Here is a 22,677-nt window from a genome sequence, read left to right as displayed (position 1 = left end):
ATTAAAAGAAACATGTATGACTTGCGTACAGCGATTCGCTGAGAAATTATTAAATAATATAATATTGCAAGAATTGCCACACCTTAGTAAGTGGCAAAGTCAAATTGCACAATACGAAAAAAAACATCGAAAAGCCAATAAGTTAAAGCAATGTATACACTTAGGTATGTAAAAGTGTATAGTATCATAATATAATAAACATGGCGACAATTATCACAAACATTAATATATGGAATGCATATGGAATGCTAGAAAAATTTCTATAAAACGGTCTTGGCGATTTCATTGTGCAATGAAATGAGTTCATTCATTAATTCTGTATCTATATACTTTAGTAACGCGAATAATGTTATTTGAATATAAATACGATGTTAAATTTCCATTTTTTTTTGTTAAAGAGACTTTTAAAATTTCATAGTTAAGCATTGAAGCATCTCATTAATATTCGATTTCACTTAAAATGTTAAATTTTTTTAAATGATTCAATTTTTATCCTCAAAAGTTATGACTTCTACCTTGGTAATCTTCTTTGGATCTGGTGTACCGGTTTCTAAAATTTCTACCTTCTGGTAGGAGTGTGGTGAGTTCAGCCAACGCGTTCTCTGCCCTACTTTTCGTCCACCCTTCCATAATCTGTTTGAAATAAATTAGATTTTAGTCAAGTTTCCATGCTCGCCACTCAAGTCGGCTACGTTTCAAGATGATGGCTCTTACCCTTGCTTGAAAAGCTCTTCCTCTTCGAGTAAAAAGCCAAGAGATGAAACTGCTGGTGGTACTTCCACGTCGTTCTTCGGCCTGGGAGGCTCGGACTTAATCAATGGATTTCTATAGAGATAACCAGTACGAAAACCCTGCGAAAAATAGAAAAAAAATGAATAAGAATATCCTCGAATAGAGCGCAACAAGTCGTGAGATCACGATCGCAATGACGCAATGTATTCTTAAATAATTCTCATCGTGTTCGTAATCTCCGTTACCTTAATTTGAATTCATGCGCAACGGAGAAGACGAGTGCGACCGAGGCGAGCCTCGATTAGTCATATTAAATAATACACGTAATAAATGTGCGCGTGTGTACTCACTGCATTGTCGAGCATGCGCATGAGCGCCTCGAACTCGGTGCCGCCGATGCGCCAGCGCTTTTCAAGCTTCTCGGCGAGGGCGGCCGACTCGGACACGCTGCCCTGGGGCGGCACCGGGGCCTTGCGCGACGCCTCGAAGATGGCCTTGCGCGCCTCCTCCGGTATGAGGGTGAGATTGTCGATGCCGAGGGTCATGAGCTTGGCCTGGGTCTCGCAGGCGATCACCGTGTTGTAGACGTTGTAGAAGGCCTCCTCGATGGTCTCGCCGCAGCACAGGGCGCCCCGGTTGGCCAGCAGTATGACCTTGTTGACGGGGCCGAGATTGCGCGCGAGCCTGTCGCGCTCGTCGGGATCCAGCAGGCTGGCGCCGCCGCCGATGTAGTGGTGGCTGCTCACCTCGCCGATGACGATGCTCTCCTGGCTGAGCGGCAGCACGCCCGCCTTGGTCGACGACACGGCGGTCACAGAGGGCGTGGCGATGTGCACGACGCACTTGATGTCGGGCCGGGCCGCGTGTACGGTCGAGTGCAGCTGGTAGCTGGCCATGTGGATGGCGAAGTTCGTCGTGCCCTGCTCGACGACTCCGCCCTGCATGTCGACCTTGATCAGGCTCGAGGCGGTGATCTCGTGATAGAGCAGCCCGTAGGGATTCACGAGGAAGTGCTCCTTGTCCTGGCTCAGGCGGGCCGTTATCATGCCGTTGACGCCCTGCGTCCAGCCGTAGAGGTCGATGAGCCGATAGACGGCGGCGAGCTTGCAGCGCGCGTTCTTCTCGCCCTTGGCGTAGCCCATGCTCTCGACGCCGCGGATGTCGTTGATGGGCAGCACGCAATTCGAATCTGGATCGAGAGGGAGAAATGAAAACGTCAATCGAGTCGAGCTCTCTTTTTTTTATTGCAATACCAGTGTATGGAATTAGGATCGAAAAATCACTCACTTTTGAATCCGTTGGAATTGAAGCGCGATCCTTGGATGCCCATCATCTCGGAGATCTGTTGCAGAATTCCCGACGGAGCCGAGCCGTCCTTCATCTGCGTCTCGATGATTCGCTCTAGCTCTTCTCTGAACAAGCGCGAGCTCATCATCGCCTCGACGCGCTTTCTTCTCTCCATGTCTCTCACGTCCTGCAAAAAACAACAATGATGTATTTTCATTTCGTGTTATCGACATTTCTTTTTTTTTTTTTTTTTTCAGTTCTATACAGCAAAAAACTTCGAGAGCTTTTGAAAACTCGATAAATTTTGCGCAAAAATTAGTGACTCTTCTTCGCTGATATATTGGAATACCATGAGTCTCGAAATTTTCTGGCACCCTTCCAGGTGACAATTTTCACCGCGAACGAATAAGCTGCGCACTTGCGTCACGCAATTTTCAAAGCTCTTCTCCCGTACACACTCGAACTTGACGCTCGCGTACGAAATTGACATTTATCTTTACAATTTTTTTTCATCATCTTCGACTCATAAATCATAATATCGTCTCTATGCAGCGCGGAACACGTGCGAGAGCGCGCGAGGTGAACAAGAATCGTAATTATACACGTAATCGCGCGCGCGAGAGAAGAGTCAATTCCGTCGATGACAATGCAGCGCACGATCGTATGTCGAAATTGCAAAAAAAAAAAGATGTACACTTACAGCTTCGATGTCGGCGGGTCTCATTTTGGCCTTCTCTTCCTCGGTAAGGCCGTCGACGGCCCCATTGGTCTGGACCTCGTGTATCTCCTCTTGTTGATTCGAATCAGCCATTTTATCGTCTAGTAAATCCGTCTGTAAACAGAGAAACGGGCGAGAAAAATACGGTTAGTATCTCGTTTCGTAAGTGCCAATATGAAAAGAGAGTAAATGATAATGCCAAGTGCCGCTTCTTCTTCTCCTTATCTTAATAACTCTACGCATTTGTTATATCTAAGGAATGTAAAGCGCATCGTTGAAGGTGCTCTCGTGTGGTTGAGAGGCGCAATTTTTTATAATAAAGTGTATAATTACGAGTGGCGCAATTAGCGCCTTTTTTCGACTCGTATTACGGGCACTCTTGTCAATGACAATTGACACTCGATCGTTGTAGATATTTTTTGTACGGATGAATACAAAACACATTCGCTTTCGCGCTCGTAACGATCGTTCAAAATTCTATTTTGACATCCAGTTACGACTCTAAATTATGGCCTAAAAACCAAACTCACATAAACAAGAGCCTCGATGGGGTCTCCATAACATTACGAAGTGGTGAATAATTTTTGCGAGAAACTATAAAATGCAAAACTTGGCACGAGCTCTCGAGGTGCACGTATATATATTCAATAAACATCGATTAAGAGAATACGGCCAACGACCAGTTATTACAGCTGTGTGCATAGGCTTACCTACTACCTATAAGCGATTTTCAAGGCAAGAAATTTATATATATACGCAAAGAGAGCACACGCGGCGCGAATAAATGGGCGACTCGAAAGCAGAAAGGAAAAAAAAAAAACTTACCAGGTCAAGTCGGCTCGACATCGATTTCATGAGCGCCTTGTTGAACGCGTTCGCGACGATCATCAGATGTAACATAGCCATTATTAGGTATCGAAAAGATTACGCGCGCGCGCGCGATTACTAATCGAAAGAAAGAAAAAAGATCGATGAGAAACGATAACAACACTTTCGAACTCAAAAAGAACCCAAAGAAAACAATGATTTTTTATTTATAACGATCGACACTCGATATCCCCACACATATCGTCGTCGGGCACAGAGTCAGTCTCGGACGACGATGGACCTCGCGGAGCACGGCCGGCGCGCGTCCGTAGGCAGCAGTAACGAGAGTAGCAGCAGTACGAACATAGCCGGTCGGAGATGGCTCGCGCGCCCGAGAGAGTCAGAAATGGCACGAGCAGCACCTGAGTTCCATTTGCTGCTTACTACTATACGCGAGCTCGCACTAGTTTTGAGACAGAGATAGAGAGATAGAGGCAGACAGAGTCGGAGTCGAAGCAAATTTTTACATCGAGCGCCGCGCCGCGCACCGCTCCGGCTTTATGACTCCGCAAAGTGAGCGCGGCACGGACGGATGTCTCTTAGCGAGACCCACACACCAACACACAAGGTGTGCTGCTGTGCTTACGTAAAAGAATTGCAAAAAAAATAAAGCCGATGAGACTTTTAAGTTTTCCAGCTGCGGCTCTACGGAGTCGATATTTTTTTTCTCTCTCTGCTATATTTTTCCTCGAGCCGTTTTCAAGTCCGCGCGGCGTGGCCCAATTATATTTAGTTGTTTTTCATCGTAATAACTACGCTACGTAGCGGAGCACGACTAGAGAGCATTATAATACAATACATAAACACACAAGACGAAGCTGACCGTGGGGAGAGGTAAAACGGCGCGTAGTACACACGCGGCCCGCGTGTTATTATCAAGTCTCGTAAATAAAAAGACTCTCTCGGCTCGCGCGCAGCAAATAATGTATATAAAGAAGATGTGTGATCTAGTTCACCACTTGTATTATGCCGCAGTACACGTATAGAGACATATATATACACGCTTCTACATGTAGATATAGACGCGCGCCCGAGCAAGTGTCGCTGCTCTCTCGGCTCTCTATCTTCCAGTGCTCTGAACTAGTAGGTTAGAAGGGCAAGGCGTTGCACTGTGCTATACACACACACACGTTATGTATATACGCGAAGCATTTATATGCTGCGTTTTTATGCGGGTGCAGGGCTCGCGCGACGTTGAAAAAAAAGCTTGATAAACCGATCGCGCGGCCGAACGCTACTGCGCGTATAATAATGATTATAAATATAAATCGACGGCTTCGAACGCTTCTTTGCTATCTTTCTTTTCTCGTCTTTTGCCCGGCTTCGAACTGTTGTATATAGGCGCGTATGGACGACCGACGACCGACGACGGCGCTCGACTATTTTTGGCGCACTCATTCTAGCCGCGTGCAAAATATCGAAAACTACTGTAAACTGTGTGTAAGCGTGCGAATACGTATATCGCTGCGCACGTACGCACCTATTCTCATTGAGGCCCGATAAGGTAGAACCACACATTTTTGTTATTATCATCGTCGTCGTCGTCGTTATCCGATGCGCTGCGTGTGCTTACATCATCGCGACACGACTTTTCATCGTGCGCGCGTGTAAGTAAGTGTGCCGAAATGCCGCGTGCGTGCCCCCGATTCGCGGCTCGCCAATTTTGACTTTCAAATTAGTTTTTGCCTTCTTTCGGTTGTGTATTACGCACCACGCGTGTGTCTTTTTATCTTGATGCTTTTACGTACGACTGCAAAACTTAATTTACTCGGCTCTCGTGGATGCGAACTTACGTCGTTAAACGTACATGAAACACGTCGGTTTCGAGCGAGCTCGAAAATATAAAGATACAGTAAATGGACAGAAAATAAAAATAAAAAAAACTATAATGTAATGCCCGTGTCCGGCTTTCCACTTCCGGAGTTGGAGCCGCTGCTCACTGTGTGCGTGCGAACGTGTTGATTGCGAGAGAGACCGCAGGTTCTAATTACTATTATGTTATAGGAAGAGCGACGGCGAGGAAATACAAAAAAGGAAAAAAAAAATTATGACGCTATACGCTATAACGATTCGCGGTATAGTAGTTGGCGGCGGTAGTACAGTAGAGAACTATAATATTATCAGCGGGAAGGATCGACGACGATCGTTGCCGATTTCATTCATCGGTTTATATTGACTCTCGTCGACAATGGCATTTAAATTGTTTGTTGCGCTCGGTAATAATACAAAATGCAATGCGCCACAATGATAATAATGGCAAGCTTGAATTGATTAAAATTAGCCGGTTTGATTTAGAGAGAGAGAGAGAAAGAGAAGAGGGGCAAAGAAAAAAAGAATAAATCGGCTGAACGACCGAGGGGGTATTTCAGTGCTTCGTTACGTCATACCACATACATGCGCGTGCGATCGAGTCCAGTCCTCCGTCGTCTCTTCCGTGAGCGTGTTGATCGTACATCGGATACAAAAAAATAGTACTCGACTGCGGATACGAAAATCGTATTATTGCGTTTGCCCATATATAATGTAATCGATTACAACCAATGCGTCCGTATAATAATGCATTAGAGGTCGATCGGTCGTGGTCGCTACCCAGTGCCATTGCACTTGAACCGAAAGATAAATACGTATATATATTTGAACGTCTCCGCGCTCGCAGCGGGATATTTTTTGGCACAAAGTCAAGTATTATTCTATATAAAGGACGACGACGGAGACGGAGGCGACTCTAAGCGACACGACTCTTGACCCCTCGCGCGCGGATCTATATGGCCTATAAGAGGAAGGGGGCAAAGAGAGATGATGACCTGACCGACGGAGTAAGGCTGCGCAGCAGTTAGTGCGGATTATTATTAAACTCGCTCTCTTATACTCTCTCGGCGTGCGTCTAGTTGTGCACTACTTCAGCGGCGTATTACAGAGTATCCATACATAATCGAGCGCAACGAATAAAATCACGCACCTCCGCAAAACTGAATGAATCTCGTTCTCCTCGGAATATTTATATGATCGATATATACGAGCCAATACCACGGCGCACGTGCGGCGCGTCCGATGATCTCATCTCATCGCGCTCTCTCGAAATGAGCCGATTCGGATTGTGTATTCGAAAATTGTTTGCCGCAGCGATTTCGTACATACATGTATTAATATTATAACGCCGAGTGCCGATAGGTCAGCACTCTTGAACGCGCGCTGAAGTACATAATAATAATATCTAATATCTTTGAGAGATAACGCAATATCGGTATGTGGTGGTGGTGGTGGTGGCCGGTTACGCGATATATAGAATAATATACAGCGAAATATATGCGGAGCGAAAAAATTAATCCATCTCCTCGTTGATAAAAGCTCTTTGAGGAACGGCTTCGAGAGAGAGAGAGAGAGAGAGAGACGAGCGTATATTCTCCGTGGTCAGCGAGCGCGATAACGATGTACGATATACTACATTCGATGTGGCAATGCAACAACAACAACAACAGCGACGTCGAGGCGACGCTGCTGCTCCGATTATAACAGACTTTTTCGCCTTCGTCGCGTCTTTTCCTTCCGATCGATTGATACTCTCGTATAGTGTATACTAAGAAGTTTTGTAGTTCGTCTAGCGAGGCCTAGATGCCTCCGCGACGAGTATATCTTGCGGCGCGGCCGCGAATGATTCTCGATAGATATTTTTGTGTTATTATTACCGAGCGAGCTGAGCGAGAATTTCGTGTGTGTGTGTGTGTGTGTGTGTGTGTGTGTGTGTGTATGTGCAGTGTGCTGCCGGTATACCGGTATACACGAGCCGCGATGGAAAAATATCGTACCGGCGAATATCGCGTTTTTGCACACACGCGGCTCGTTTCTGTATATATGGCAGGTAAACAACGCTGTTTCAAGTAGGTACACTATACGATCGAATTGCTCAATGTATATACGCGCTTTAGTACATTCACACGCGCAGGAATTAAGTTATAAACGATAGCATCATCGCGTCGTCGTCGACTTTAATACGAGACGAGCTTCTGCACAGCACAACGCTGCTGCCGCCTCTATTTACGTGCAAAATATACAAGGCGTGGCGAATCGTCGCTTTTACACCATTAGCTTCGGACGGATAATTTTCCCGTTAGATATATGCATATACGCGCCACATGCCGCACGCTTTGTGTGTATGTGTGTGTGTGTGTGCGCGTGAAAAAAGCGTAAACGAAACGTGTCTGCGAGCGAGAGAGAGAACGATGATAGCGTTGCAAACTATCGTATACATAAAACTGCGAGAGCTTCGTAATGTGCACTCCATTTTCTGCCTGCGTATCTATACTCGTATAACTCGTATATATAGCGAACGAGGAGATGGATATATAGAGATCGTTTCTGTATGTACATTTTAACACGTGAGGTCTGCACTGCGCGCATGCACACACGTCCATGATCGGCGATCGCGCTAAATAATAACCGCGTCTGCGGAGTCAAGAGTAAGAGAGAGAGAGAGATTACAGGTAGAATTACACGCCGCGCTTCGGTACGGTATATTAATCAAACAGACTGTAAATTCTCTTTAATTAAATGTATCCTAATACCCGTGCGTGTCATTACGTTACATTACGCGAGTGTACACACGTCTGCTGCTGCTGCTGCTGCCAGATGCCGATAGTTACATAGGATTATGTTTTTTGCTCTTGCACGCGGTTGATGTTAGATCTCGTACACGCACACGCTCGCGCGAGAGAAAAAAATTTTTAATGTCTCGTATACGCGGGTGCACGTGTGTGTGTACGAAGATCGTTAGTCTCGAGATGCTGCCGTACATCATGTATATAATAACGCGTATAACACGCGCAATATGCAAAAGCCGCCACCGCTGCCACTAGAGCGAGAGACGGCGAGAACAAGGTCACCTGATTAATAACTGTGCGTCGCGTTTTTTGTGCCCTCTCTTTGCTACTATCGTCTCGAGGGAACGCGTTGCAAACGATAATCGTTTTATAAAAGATGATTAACGTTACGATGCAGCTTATAACCGGGTGAGATCGTGCCGATCGGCCGCCGTGTACAATATTATGTACAATAGACGATAGAAAAATCGAAAGCATCAGGTGTACTAGAGAAAATGCACATTTTTCCCCTCTATACGCACAGGTGCATTATCGTAGCAGGTACAATCTCATGAGGGGAAAAATCGATCTGCACCGTCCAAACCAAAAGTATCGTATACTCGTAATAATAATACGACCGTTGTGCATTTGATACACCGTATTTATATACAAGAAAAGAGAAGATCTGTCTGGGCTGCGTTGTACAATGTAATGCGCGCACAACGATTCTTCTCTTTTTCCCCCTCGCTGTATTTTTCGACGCTCGAGACGTGTATAAGGATGGCTATCGATGTTCGAGGGCGCGACTAATCCTATACATCCTCTCTCTTTCTCTCTCTCTGCGCGCAAACTCGAGAGCTGTATAAGGTGCAAAAGTGTATTATGTAGGTGCTATATAAGGCAGAGGTATAGGCAGCAGCAGCAGAGCTCGTCGCAGCCGGAGCGTGAAACTCGAAGGGAAAGGCAACACACAACACAAGCTCTCGTCTCTCTCTCTCACTCGTGGCGCGGAACCAAGGCGAGAACACACGAAAGTGCAACGTGAGCGCGGAAATACATCGGCAGCAGCAGCAGCAGAAGCGGCGGCGGCGTGCCTCGCGGGGTCGCTAACCCCGCACACGCCGCCAAGCTCGTGTGGCTTCGTTTCAATGTCTCTCTCTCTCTCGGCAGCTGCTGCTGTTGCTGCTGCTACTACCTATGCCACTATACCGGGCTCTTCTTTACTTTTTCCTTTTTGTTTTACCTTTTTTTTTCTGCTAACGCGTCGTCGTCCGTGTCGTCGTCGTCGACGTTGTTGTTTTTCCCCCCCGTATACCGAGTGCCGATATACTCGTACATCGGTGCACGATCGCAGTATGTATATAGGTACGCACCCCGCACGTGAGAGGGTATTCGAGAGAGAAAAAAGGAGGGAGAGGAAGAAAACAAAGTTAATAAGACGCGAATCACCCAAGTCGATTAGAGACACCGTATTATTATAAATATATACAGAGCTCGGTGCAGCGAAGCTCGCCGAGTTATGCGTATTATGTATCGCGCGCGATATACCCTACTATCTACACGCACACACGCGAGAGAGGTGTCCGTAACGAGAGCTGTAATAATTTTGCCGAGTTGTTGTATACCGTACAACATATGCTTCTTCTGCATGCATGCGTGTGTGTGTACGTGACCCATTTCTTTCCTTCTCTTCCTTTTTAGCGTCTTCTTTTTCATTTTTCTCATTCGCCGGTCGTGTGCGTTTACCGTTACGTGCGATCGCATACGCCATTGAAATTAACGTGTAGGTGCGCGCGAGAGAGAGAATGATTATTACCGAAGGAAAAAGAAGCAGCCAAAAGGCCGTTGCAAGAACAATATCGCTTTATCTCTGCGTGTGCGTATACTACTATACTATATAACCGTAAACACACTCGTGGAGCTCGTCAAAAAAATGACGAGAAACATGACTTTTTTAAATACAAATAATAATAATAATGTGTACGAAAAGAAGAAGTTTAAATGACACTCTACGTATACGCGCGCGTGGCCGCTCGCGCGAGAGAGTCACTTAATCAAACGTTTAAATACGATTAAACGTGTAATTTCGCAAATCTTGTCGGTTATAATGAGTCGATGCTCGACACGAATGAGAATTATCATTTCTTATTATATGTTTCTTGTCGCTGTCCAGTCTGACGCGCGCGCGGTGACTCCTCGTGTATTATTTTTATACTTTTATTATAATGTATATCCTGAATTTGCAATTGACAGCAGAAGCAAAAAAAGCTCGGGCGTGTGTGTAAGTGTGTATTACTGACCGTACGAGACATGACGTAATGAATATACACGTATACACAGACACACAAACCGGCCGTGTGTGTGTATGCGGGCATTAGTCATCGTTAAAAATTTTTTTTTGATCGAGTGAGAGAGAGAGAGAGAGAGAGGCTGAGAAAGTGGCTTTCGGGGTTTACCGCTCGATCGACGAGACGCATATTGTGAAGGAGCAGCAGCAACAGCAGCAGCAGCGGCGCGAAAGGCCGATTTGTAAGAGAGAGAAAGAAAAAAAGGGAGAAAGAGAGGCAGACGGGAAAAAAAGGCGAAATCCCGTTGCGAAATGCATTGCCTCGCTCTCTCGCTTCATTATTATACACCTATAACGAATTCGTCATTTAAACAGTGTGCTGCAGTTCTGCCATCTAAACGTATACCTTACGAAAGGGATCGAAAAATTGGTCAATTCGACACGGGGTCGATATATAATAATAACGCATTGAAAAGAAAACTCGAAACACCGGTATGAAACGTTTTACACGACTATCAAGTACTATAGCACAGATCGAGTGATATTGTGATATTGTCAGTCCAGCGAAGCTTGGAAAGTGTAATAATGCGTCATAAAGTTGTCGTCTCTTGTCAAATGCAACTACCGTTGCTATACACATAAGCTGGATTAAATCGTTGCACATACAAACGATACACCGAGTTTCCGATTCACTTTTATAACGCGAACCTGATTGATATACGGTTGTTCGATAATAAATCCTATAAACGCACTCGATCTCTCTCTCTCTTTTTCGCTCCAAAAAAAATCGTAATCTCCGACTTTCAAGGTCGATCGTGTTCGTATAAGACGATTAAAAATGTATTATTGCGCGCAGATGTTGTGTTTTATTGGTGCCTCTCACGTATTAAATGATTATATTTGTAAATAAAGGCGAGTTTTGCCGTCCGCAAGGTCAATGTTAAGGAAATAATAAAACATTTCTTCTTCTGTTTTTTTTTTTTTTTCATATCTCGACATTGGACAATATGTCACTCGAATAACTTGAGTTTGTCAACTGACCCACGCAACTCGCGAGAGACTCTTCACATTATTATATATTATAAATTTCAAGTGCAAATTCGGTGATTCATCGCGTGTCTTCGACTCTTCTGCGTGGCTCGAAACGTCTCTTTCTCATTGTTGCACGCGTCGCATAATTTCACCTTCGTTTCGAGACGATGGGCTGCTTTTCGCACAACTTTACACACACACACACACGACTTAATCCGATAGCACAATGCAGAGCACGTTATATTCCGAATAAATTGTCCATAGTACTGCGCGAGCGTTTACATATTATTATTATTATTATTGTTGTTATTTATGATTTATGAAAAATAATCACGGGCAGTTTGAATAATTCATGCATCCACGTACGCGCGCTGTACATTATATCATTATGCGCGCGCGCCGCTGCGGAGGAATTAATCTTCGTGGCTTTTTATAATAATACATAATAATATACATTGAATATTTATGCTCCGATTTGCCAAACAAACTAGGCATTTCGTCATTTTTTTTTTTCATAAATACGACGATAAAAAAGCGCTTCGATGAATTACGCTGCTCAATCATAAAATTCAAGAATATTACCTCAAAGATAAATTTTCAACCGCGCTGCGTATAATGTAGACCCTTCATTCGCAGTTCGTAATACAGATTGTAAATCACGAGAGAAAAAAAGAACACGTGCCCCTATGTATCGGAGAGAGATACGAAGACACTAATTAATTGTTCGCAAGAGTATGGCAAAAAACACACACGCCACGGGATAGGCCGGTCGCGCAGGCAGTAACTCACTGTATACACGACGTAAACACAGACACGGACACATACGCGCACACACACAAACGATTCGCAGTTTAAATCGGCCGATCGACCGTATCGTATTAATGTCACAAACTCATATCGATCCATAATCGACCGATCAATTTCTATCATTGACGTTCGTTTCTCTATACACTTCTTCCTGGCTCGTCTTGTTTATTTATTTTCCGTCGATCGCAGCTGGTGCAAGAGAAAAAGAGCAGCGAGAGAGAATCGCAGTGCACGCCGGCGGTGTCGCAAAAAAATCTCTCTCGATTGGGGCGTGTATGTATTATATATAGGTACAGAAGATAAAGAGAAGCGAGAGAAAGAAGAACAAACAAAAGGAAAATACAACGATTGGTCGCTCTCGTAGACGAATCGCGCGCCAATTAAGGAGCGAACTGCACCGAGCCAAAGAGCCGTAATTCAAATCTCTTTAACTCTCTGTCTGTCTCCGTCTGTCTCTGCCCTATGTACACATAAAGATCCCGCCGGGCTGTAGACCGATCGATAGAAGAAAAATAAAGAAGTTGGCCGACTCGATACACATCGTATCGTCGTCGCAGTCTCTTTTCTCTGCGCCTCTCTTCGAAGCTGCTCCTATCCATCTTCGCTTTGATACATGTATAACGCGTATACCATCGACGAGTTCGATGTGTCTGCCAATACTAAATCAATCGATACACACACCCGAGAGAGTGAGCTAAATATATACGCGTATTAAGACGCGCGCGCTATCATTCGGCACGTATACATTAAAACGCGTTTGTTTAATCTCTTCCTTTTACTACTTTTTTTTTACTTCTTTTCTCTGTCGCGCGAAACGGAGAGACGTCGTTTTATATAAGCGCACGAGAGAAGGGGCGATGACTGACTGTATATACGTTGCATGACATATACCAGCCGCCAGTACATAAACACAAGAGTCGCTCGCTCCGACGCGAGAAGTAACCATCATCAATTTCGTGCTTGATGTATAATTATAATATATAAGTAATCATAGGAATCTTCAAGCACAATAATACAACGTATAAATTTTAATAAATGTAATACGCGCGTCATGCGCGCGAGAATCGTCTGTGTGCCGTGGAGAAAAAAAAATGTCGAGTCGCTTAACGGTATACTACGGTACAGGCTAGTTATAGTTCGTCGGAGGTATCAATAATGAGACTCGACGAGCTTTGTTTTAATAACAAAAGGGCGTGAGCTGTACCGTACGTAAGGTTTTGCTCGTTAATAGCTTAGTAGGACAAAAAACTCGTACCGTACATTTAAGCTGTATTTCAAAGAGAGAGACGAGTAAAGTCGAGGTCCTCGTGTGCTCGAAATCGAGCACTCGAACAATTTCGCGTGGGCTGACACTAAACGACGACGATGGCACATCGTCGTTATGAGTAGGAAAAAAAAATTGATGAAATATCAATCGTTGTACATTAACGCGCGCTTCGCTCCAGTCGAGAATAACCAGCGCATCGGAATTAAATCTCTCTCGTTGCATCTCCTCGCGCGCAAAACAACGACCTACGCAGAGAGAAGCTCGAGACGAGTGTATATAAACGAGCAAAAAGCGAAGGACCTTTAAGTAATAAGCCCGCGAAAATGGGCTTGTTAATTTCAAGGTTCGCGAATATAATAAAACCTCCCTCTCACTCTCGTTAACTTATCAGATTTAATTAAAAAGTTTAACTCGAGACGCGAGAAAAGTTTATAGCAATCGTAAAAATCGATGGAAATCCCGCGAGCACCCGAGCCTGCCGCGGCGTGCGTGTATTATTATCGTATATAGTATATATCACCGGATCGCCGCCGCGCGCAGTTCAAGTGCATATTATTGTTCCTTATAATGGCATTTACTCGTCTCGCGCGAACGCATCGTCGTGCGATCGACACGACCGATATATATTATATATACATATATAGCCCCGTTTAAAAATAAGAGAATCGAAGCGAACGTTTATTATTATATATACGCGCTCTCGTTCGCCTTCTCTTTTCTCTTCGTATTATTGAAAATCTCGCGGCCAAAAGTCGGAGCGCGACGTTTTACAATTCACGTGGTTCCGTATAAACAACAAGTGCGTTGTAATAAGCGTGGCGCTTCGGCACGTTACATTGTTATATTTCGTTGTAATACCGACGCCCTTTTTTTTCTTGTCAAGATACGTGTATTATATTATAATGCGTAGTTTTCCCGAGAAAACAATGGAAACTGCACGCGACAAGGCGACTACGAAGAAGAAGAGTACGTCGCGTGGGCTCTCTCTGTACTGCAGCGTGTCAACGTCGAGTCGCGCACAATGTGTTTATTGTGTGTGCGTGCACTAATATGCACCGTCTGCGTGTGTGTGCGGCGACATTTTGAGAAACCGAAGTATTTCATTCTTCAACGCCGAGTGCGCACGAGTTATATATGTACACAGCGGTAGTCGACGTACGAAGTGCATCGTGTATAAGAAACCGAAACATCGCGTATACTTTTTACACGTGTTTTTGTACGAAAGTCGTAGCTCGTATCGAGATGGTAATGATTTTAAAGTTTCTTCTTCCTCTCGTTACTTTTTCTCTCTCTCTCTCATCGGCGCGAACTTGATATCGAATCGCGCGTGCTCGTGGGGGTACGGGAGAGGTAAGTACTATGCGAAGCAAGCAATTTATGCTGCTACATGTAAGGGACGCGCGCGTGAAGTTTAAGAGAGAGAGCCCTCCGAAACAAGTGAAAAAAAAAAGCTACCGCCGCTGCCATGCGCGGCGGTAAAATGAACGGCGAGCGATACAATCGTGTACGAGCGTAATGCACGCACATTCGGTTCTCTCTCTCTCTCTCTCTCTACATCCGATAATATTTCCAAGGGTCTCTCGTTGTGCGTATATATACAAGCAATAAATGTGTGTGTGCGTGCGTGTGCACCCTCTATCTGACAATTTCTTTTTTTTTCGCTGCGTTGCCGTGTGACTCTGCGCCGCGCGGGTACATTTAATACCGTGAGCTATGGCAACCATCCTCGTGCCACGTCATTGCTCGCAACACCAACTATAAACCCTCGTGTACGATGGCTGCGCATGAATGTATCATCGTGTATAAAACATCCCATGCTATTCGCGAGACACGCGCGCGAAATTGAATCGATCATCGATGTGTCCCGAGAACGCGATGACGATGTGCGAGTATATAATAGAAAGAAAAAAAATCTCAACGGGGCTGTTAATAAATAACACACAGTCGATGATTCGCACGAGAGCTTTCGCCTCGGTGATCGAGCTTAAATACGCGTGTACTACCGAACGCTGCGATGGCTTGGCGTTTATGTATATAATATAGTTTGTATCGCCGCCGTGTATTTGTGCGTTACACATGCGCGCTGGCGCGGGCCGGAAGCTCGCACTTAACCCGAATACGCGGCTTCCGGGTCGCACGGGCAGTTGCGCGCGTTCGATGCTGTCGGCGGCGGTGGCTGCGGAGAGGCATCGGTTGCACGCACACATACGCATAGTAGAGTGTGTGCACGCATAATACGATATGCACAAACGGGCAAAGACATGTGTGGTTTATTTATCCATACAATTACCGCGAAGAATTGAACATTGCAGGTCGAGCTTCGAGAGATGTTTCGAGCGAAGAAATAACATCATATAGACATTAGCGTGGAGCAGTTGTACGCAGAAGCTTTACATAAATTTCTATCGAAGACTCGGTCGTAAAACAACGCGGATTTTAATTGGCGGATCGACGATTTGAAAGTTTCCGAGTATTTTTCAATCGCGCCGTATTTGCTCTCGCGCGCGCGCCCGCGTTAAACGTTATAAACGAACGCGTGTGTGTATGAGCGACGATGCTGACCTCAATGCAGTTCGCCATTAACTGAAATTGTTTTTTTTGTTGCTGCTGTTATATTATCCATGCTCCTTGCTCGGTAATATTATTAAAATTAATACGTGATAAACGTCAACGGTTTCTTCGGAATAAGGTTTATTTTTAGTTGCGTACAAAAAAAAGATAGAAACAGTGGCCTGAAGACTTGGTGAGAGGCACCATGTGCATCGCGTGCCCGCAGGTGTAAAAAAGTGACGCAACGCTTTTTTTTTTAAGTAACAAAATTACACGTTTATGTACGGCAGTCGCTACTCGGGGTAAAGAGAGCGAGAGAGAGAGAGAGAGAGAGAGTTGAAATACACGAAAGATTCTATACCACGGACTTATATAGGGGGTCCGCCAATGGGAGGGCAGCAGAGCGCAGGGTACGTTTTATACTGTATACGAGGCGATATAACTACTGTACAACGGCGACGGCGGCGCGTGCACGTATATATGTATATACATCAGGGCGCCACAACGTCCTGCCTCCTGAGGAAATTCGATCAATACCAAAACTGGGGATTTTCTAGGTGCTTTGCTGCTGCTGCTGCGGCGACGGCGGCACACGACTGCTCTGCGCTTACTGCCGTTGCGCCTCGCGCGAGCATTGCTATATTCGACTGTGCAGCGCGAGGATTTTTACAAATTCGTGTGGATGACGTTTTTAATAGAAAGAAATTAAAAGTGGAACGACGTCGTTGTTTCTCGTAGAAGATGAAATTTTTTTGTAAGCGAATTTGAGAAAAGTTTCAACGGTAAATTACGTAAAACTTAATGGAGCTCGTTCTTTTTTTTGTAAACGTCAAAATGTCATTGGTGACAGCTTTACATTTTTCTTCTCTTTTGAATAATAAAACAAAGAGCAAAAAACTAATTTTACGAAATTGCGAGACGTCGAAAGCTTACGCAGACCGCGCAGTTACGCGTCTCGTCTGCCTGCCGTCGTCATCAAGGACAAAGTAAATACGATTTTTTTTTGTCCCTGAATGTTTTATCTAACGACGAACAAAGTGTGCTCTTCTGCAGCACGACGCGTATACTGCATTAGGTCTCGAATAGATTCATTGATTGTTATTCGTTCGCAACCGATGCACCGACGCGCGCAACAAAGCCGATTTCATTCACCCGTCCGATGAATCGACTGGTATTTATTTTTAAAATACCATCAGAGCTACAGAGAAACGAGACTACCTGTCAGATCTCCAAGGACGATGTAAAATAGCGCGATAATACACAACGGACACACGTGTTGCGACGCTCAACTTTTCGCGTAATCGTTTTACACCGAAACGGACTCATCGATCTTCTCGGATAAGCTATCCGCTGATACGAGCCAGCTCTCGATGAAAAGAAAGAAACTAAAAAATATAGAGGAGAGAATATTTCGTCGAAATATATGCATGTATATAGTAGACACCCGAGTTGCTCGTCGACATATAGTACGTAATCCCGCACCATCATCAGAAAGACAGAGAGAGAAAAAAAAACACGAGCGTCGGCGTTTTTCGGACGAAAACAATCGAACATGTGCACACGATGATATGCACGTAGGAGTACAAATGAGTCGAGCGCTGCTCTCAAAAACAAAAAAAAAACACGAGTGTACGCGAAGCTCGTGCGCACTAGATAGCTGAGATCGGTATAAATTTAACCTTGCATATCATTTTTTTTTTCGCAATACAACTTGAACCAATCGTCGCTGCAGCTTACGAAAAGGAAAAAAAAATCCAAGCTGCGGATCGATCAGTCAAAAATCTGTCGAACGATAATGTCCGTACATGATTGAAAAAATCATTCGTCCATCATCGTCGTCGTCGCAGTCGGTCGTGTCGTGTCACGCGCGCGCGTCTCAGTTTTTCTAAAATTAGGCTCTTCGCAGTAGTGTACAGTAAAACTCGTAAAATAACGTCGCGAGCAGAGCGCGCGCGCGCACAGTCGGAAACGAACATTCAATGGTAAAAGCCTAGACGACGTCTGCGACAGACGCCTATATGTGCGTGTACGAGCTTTTCTCTCTCTCTCTATATATACAGCTTCGTATCTTGTGGGAGACTGTCGCGCCTCGCACACGTCTATGCGTACTTATATATACACACGAGCGATAAAGAGTACAAAACGTCATAAATCCGAGCAATCCCATCAATTGAAGGTGTCATCGTGCTTGATATACTATACGCACCACGCACTGGTTGTACGCGTTTAGCTGCCGCAGACATCATCATATGATTCTGTTTGTCGTCGTCGTCTGTGCCGTGCATTGCACATGCATGCGAGAGAGCATCGACCCGCTTGCGCTCGACGTCCTGAAACGTGTGCGAGTCGTCGTCGACGTCGTTTATACTATATAATAACGTTTGGACTTGGGATCTATTTCCGGATCGGTATGCCCGAAATGCCACGCACGAGGAGGAGGGTTACAAACATCGTCGTCGTCGTCGTCGTCTTCGGCGTCTCTCGCAGCAGCCGTATACGTTATAATACACAGGCGAGCTTTTGCGCGCGCTCTTTCGAGGGCTTCTCTAGTCGTATTATATATCTGCGCAATATTTATAAGAATTAATCTCTCGTGTATTCCTAACGCGCGCGTTTTATCCTAATCCCAAAGTGTTTGTATTTTTAGCCGAACCCGCTCGACTCGCTGCTATTAATAGGTGTATAATGTACAGCGAATGTATACGTGTTTCCCTTTCCTTCCGTTGCGAAGCCGAAGAAGAAGAAGAAGAAGCAGCAGCAGCACGTTAAGTAGTATTATAATACGAGAGGAAGAGATGTGTCTCTATCTCTAACTTTTTTTTTATTCGTTTCGTTACTCACCTATGGCGAAGTTATTGCTTGGCAGACGATTTTCGCTCTGCTCGGGTGATCTGCAAAACACAAAAGAGAAAAAAAATTCATTAGAGATCGTATACACGTATAAGATACATACTGTTGGATAAATTGAATACGGGGCGCGGAGGCGCGTTTGCGGTTTGCCCGCTCGCGACTTTTTAATAAACAATTTCCCGTATACGTACGCGCGCGTATTCATTATTCACTTTGTAGGATTTTACGTTATAATGATACAAATAATATACACACGGTCGAAACAGGGTGTTGTCCGACGCGTGTATATTATACGTTTTTTTTTGAACAAAAGGTCATAACACGGCGCGTTGCGCGTTAATGCACGTGTATGTGCACGTGCGTGCGTAGTCGCGGCGCGCGTTATTATTAGCCGAGCCGAATTCATTGTCCGCGACACACAGAGAGACTTTTAACATTGGCCGTCGCGCGAGGCAGATTCTTAGAAAAACCGGAAGCTTCGGCAAAGTACATACATACACACACGCGCGCAGTGTTTAACAACTGTATTTTCAAACGGGAACTGCACACAGTGCACGCAAAGGTTGCAGCAGCCACAGCAGCAGCCGATACATAATATAATAATACCGTAAAATGGCGTATTCTCTCTTTCACTCGTTCATTTTGGGGAGATTCCGTACCGATCTCCGCTCGTACGTATATAATATCGGTTGCATATAATCGCAGCGGCGGGTTATTAAAAAAAATTTTGGCTTCTCGGTCACCGAGATAAACGAGATCGATTTGGAAATTCCGCGGACGAACGACGAATGTACTTATTAAAAAAAACGGAGCGATCGCAGCTGCAGCACAGACGCGCGCACGAGGAAAATAATATAGGTGCGAGCTGTGCGCCCGTGAGTTAAGTAATTACGCCTCGCAACGAATTTAGTTATTACGCAAGACGATTGTTTTCTCGGTACATCGCGCGAGAGAGAGAGAGCCAAGCAGCAGCGCATACGTGTATAGAGTACTCGCGTGTGTAGTTAAAACGTTCGGGAGTCGAGCCAGCGAGAGAGAGAAAAATACGAAGAAGAAAAAAAGAGAGGCAAAAAAGAAAGAAAGAAAGAATGAGGGACACGCAAAGTGTGCAGCCGGTATCTTCTTTGCCTCACGGCAAAACTATACTATATATATATAATACACGTTGTACAGTCGGAGAGCGCGCGTGCACTGACCTCTCTCGTTCTGGAAGAACTATACGTGTCTTTGAAAAAAAAAAAAAAAACAGAAGAAGGTAAGTAAGTAAGAGAGTTGAGCAGCAGCAGCAGCAGCCCTCATCGTTTTCTTCTTCTGTCCGCGCGATGGCCGTGTGCTGCTGCAGCGCGCGCACGACCACCACGCGTGACTTTTCTGCGGGTTCGTTGCATGTGTGTGTGTGTGTGTGTGTGTGTGCATGCATATAGGTATGTGTGTGTTTATAAACGTTTCTTCTCGTTTTATACCGTATAACATATAAACCATGTGGCGATCTTCCGCGCAGAGAAACACACACACGCACCGGGCGAATGTGCACTTTGATTTATTTCCTTCGCGAAATTCAGCGACGCGAGCACGAGCTGTATACAGCCGGGGCTGAAGCTGTGCTCCGCGGTGGCGCGGTGCGCAGGGATCTCCACTTTTTTGCACGCGCGGGCCTCGTGTCCGTGTGTCTCTCGTGTGCATGTATTACACGAAGATCGCCAGCAGCACACGAGAATGTATATGCTCGCGAGTTTGCTCGAATCTTTGGATCTCGAAAAAAATTGTTTATATCATTGTACGTTCGAGTACGATTTTTTTACGTCGTATTGGCTAGCCTCTATTTATTCTTTTTTTTTCTTTATTACAGCAAGAAGATGACATTACCGTCTCGAATTGCTCGCTATATATACCGATCGCGAGGTTACTCTCTTGCCTTGAACGAAAACCATTACACGTACATTCGATACGCAGATAGTCACGTCTGTCGATCCAATCGAGCGCTCGTTTTGTCTAATAAATCATAGTTACAGATCTTAATCGCATTCTTCTTCGCTACTGCTGTATACATAAGATACTCAAAAACCGACCGTATGCTTGGATAAATCAATTGCTCGTGCCTCGTCGACGAAAATAGACGCGTTTAATGAAAAAATTAGGGATGCTAACGCACTAATGATCCGGCATCGAATATCCATTAAATCAATTAGCCTTTGGGTCATTGATAATTCGATTCTCGATCATCGTCGTCGTCGTCGTAGCACATGTGTGTGTGTGTGTGAAGCTGCAACGACCGACGACACGCCTCGTAAAACGATTCCCTTACGTCGTGGCGCTACATTACGATGCCTTTATTGTACGAGTAATGAGCTATGTCTGTTACTAAGCAATCAATTAGGATAAACAAACTTTCACTCGAGATTATCCCTTTGGCAGAGCGAGTTGGAGATTATCCCCCGAGGAGCAAAAAGCTCGTCCGAGAGTTTCTCGACTTTAAACCCATGTCCGCTACACTGCGGTTGACGCATAGCATTGGTTCGACATCTAATCGACTTTTTGCTTTATCTTTCTTCAAAGAAACTCTTTCAACGCGTACGGTATAAAATGACGCACGCTCGGGGCATCGTGTATATATATACGCCCAAAAGCTCGCTCCGAAATAAAAAGCTTCCGAGTACGAGAGTGTAATAATTCCGATACAATATTCTCGCGTATCGTCGCCGCCGTTTTCGCGGAATCTGGGTCACGCACACCCACACGGCGCGTGTATACGCGTCTCCGAGAAATTGAAATCAAATCTCTAAGTGTGTGTGTGTGTGGAAGTCGATATAGTACGCGAGCAAAAAGAAAGAAAGAAATAACAATCCACTTGAATTTTCGGATATTGCGAATCAATGAGAGGCACACACAAGGAATTCGGTGCGCAGATAAGAAGCCAATCGCGCGGCGAGACTTTTTTTTTCTCCTCTTCTGCCGACAGTTCGCTATATGTGTATGATGATATGTATAGAACGGGAGGAGTTCATTAGCTTTTAGACGTCGGGCTCGCCGCCGCCGCCGACGCCGAGAAATGTGAACTTTGTCTACGAGTATTTTATCGATCGATTCAGTCTCGCGCACGCAAAGTACATAACCCCATTAAATATAGGGGTTTGTCTTTCTCTCTCTCTTACTCACTCGTATAATGTATGCGGTGGCTGCTATGGTAAAGGGCGAGCTGTTATACACACGTACACACGTACACTTACACGCCCTTTCGATAACACATCTTTATGGGCACCAATGCGACGAGTTATCGGCACTCTTATCGATGCTACTTCTTGTTTTCTTCTCTTCTGCCCCTCCTCCCACACACACACACATTCTAATTATTATTACGGAAAGCTATAATAAACGTATGCGAACGGTGTATAAAGGCACACATGGAAAAGCTCGCCGAGAGAGAGCGAAGAACGCGTGCGCGCACGACCTAATTTTTTCGGTTACAAGCTCTGCGCAAGCGCCTCGATCTTCTCTCGCTTCGCTGCTGCTTGTGATGCTTATATACACACACACACACTCGCACTTGCAGCGACGCCGAGAGCTTTCATAGATAAGTCTATGGTACAAAATGTATATACAAGCAGGTTGGTTGTTGGAACGTGGGAGGTTCGTATTACGTGTAATACACCGACCAGCGGGGCATGGAGTATTTTATTAAAATATTATGCAGCGTGTGGCCCAC

The 22,677-nt window shown here is 45.0% G+C and overlaps 1 protein-coding gene across 7 annotated transcripts in view; it reads right to left on the bottom strand.

Moving 5' to 3' along the window:
• LOC106656213 (protein hu-li tai shao) overlaps positions 1 to 22,677 on the bottom strand; it is a 46,657-nt gene that overhangs the window by 12,501 nt on the left and 11,479 nt on the right. For 2 of the 7 annotated variants that reach the window (XM_014376973.2, XM_014376975.2), the window contains exons 1-6: positions 3,563 to 4,029; positions 2,720 to 2,851; positions 2,020 to 2,206; positions 1,083 to 1,921; positions 715 to 851; positions 516 to 633 (exon numbers count right to left, since the gene is read on the bottom strand). In XM_014376973.2, coding sequence (XP_014232459.1) covers positions 516 to 633; positions 715 to 851; positions 1,083 to 1,921; positions 2,020 to 2,206; positions 2,720 to 2,851; positions 3,563 to 3,643 — 1,494 coding nt within the window. In that variant the 5' untranslated portion in view covers positions 3,644 to 4,029. Of the gene's footprint in view, positions 1 to 515; positions 634 to 714; positions 852 to 1,082; positions 1,922 to 2,019; positions 2,207 to 2,719; positions 2,852 to 3,562; positions 4,031 to 18,965; positions 19,016 to 22,677 lie in introns of those variants that run through there. The other 5 variants (XM_014376977.2, XM_014376978.2, XM_014376974.2 and 2 more) reach the window with 4 other exon arrangements.

The sequence above is a fragment of the Trichogramma pretiosum genome, unplaced genomic scaffold (assembly GCF_000599845.2).
Source record: "Trichogramma pretiosum strain Unisexual culture from Peru unplaced genomic scaffold, Tpre_2.0 scaffold40, whole genome shotgun sequence".
Lineage (NCBI taxonomy): Eukaryota > Metazoa > Arthropoda > Insecta > Hymenoptera > Trichogrammatidae > Trichogramma > Trichogramma pretiosum.
The sequence above is the reverse complement of the archived record's forward strand: the minus strand, read 5'-3'. Positions and strand labels throughout refer to the sequence as shown.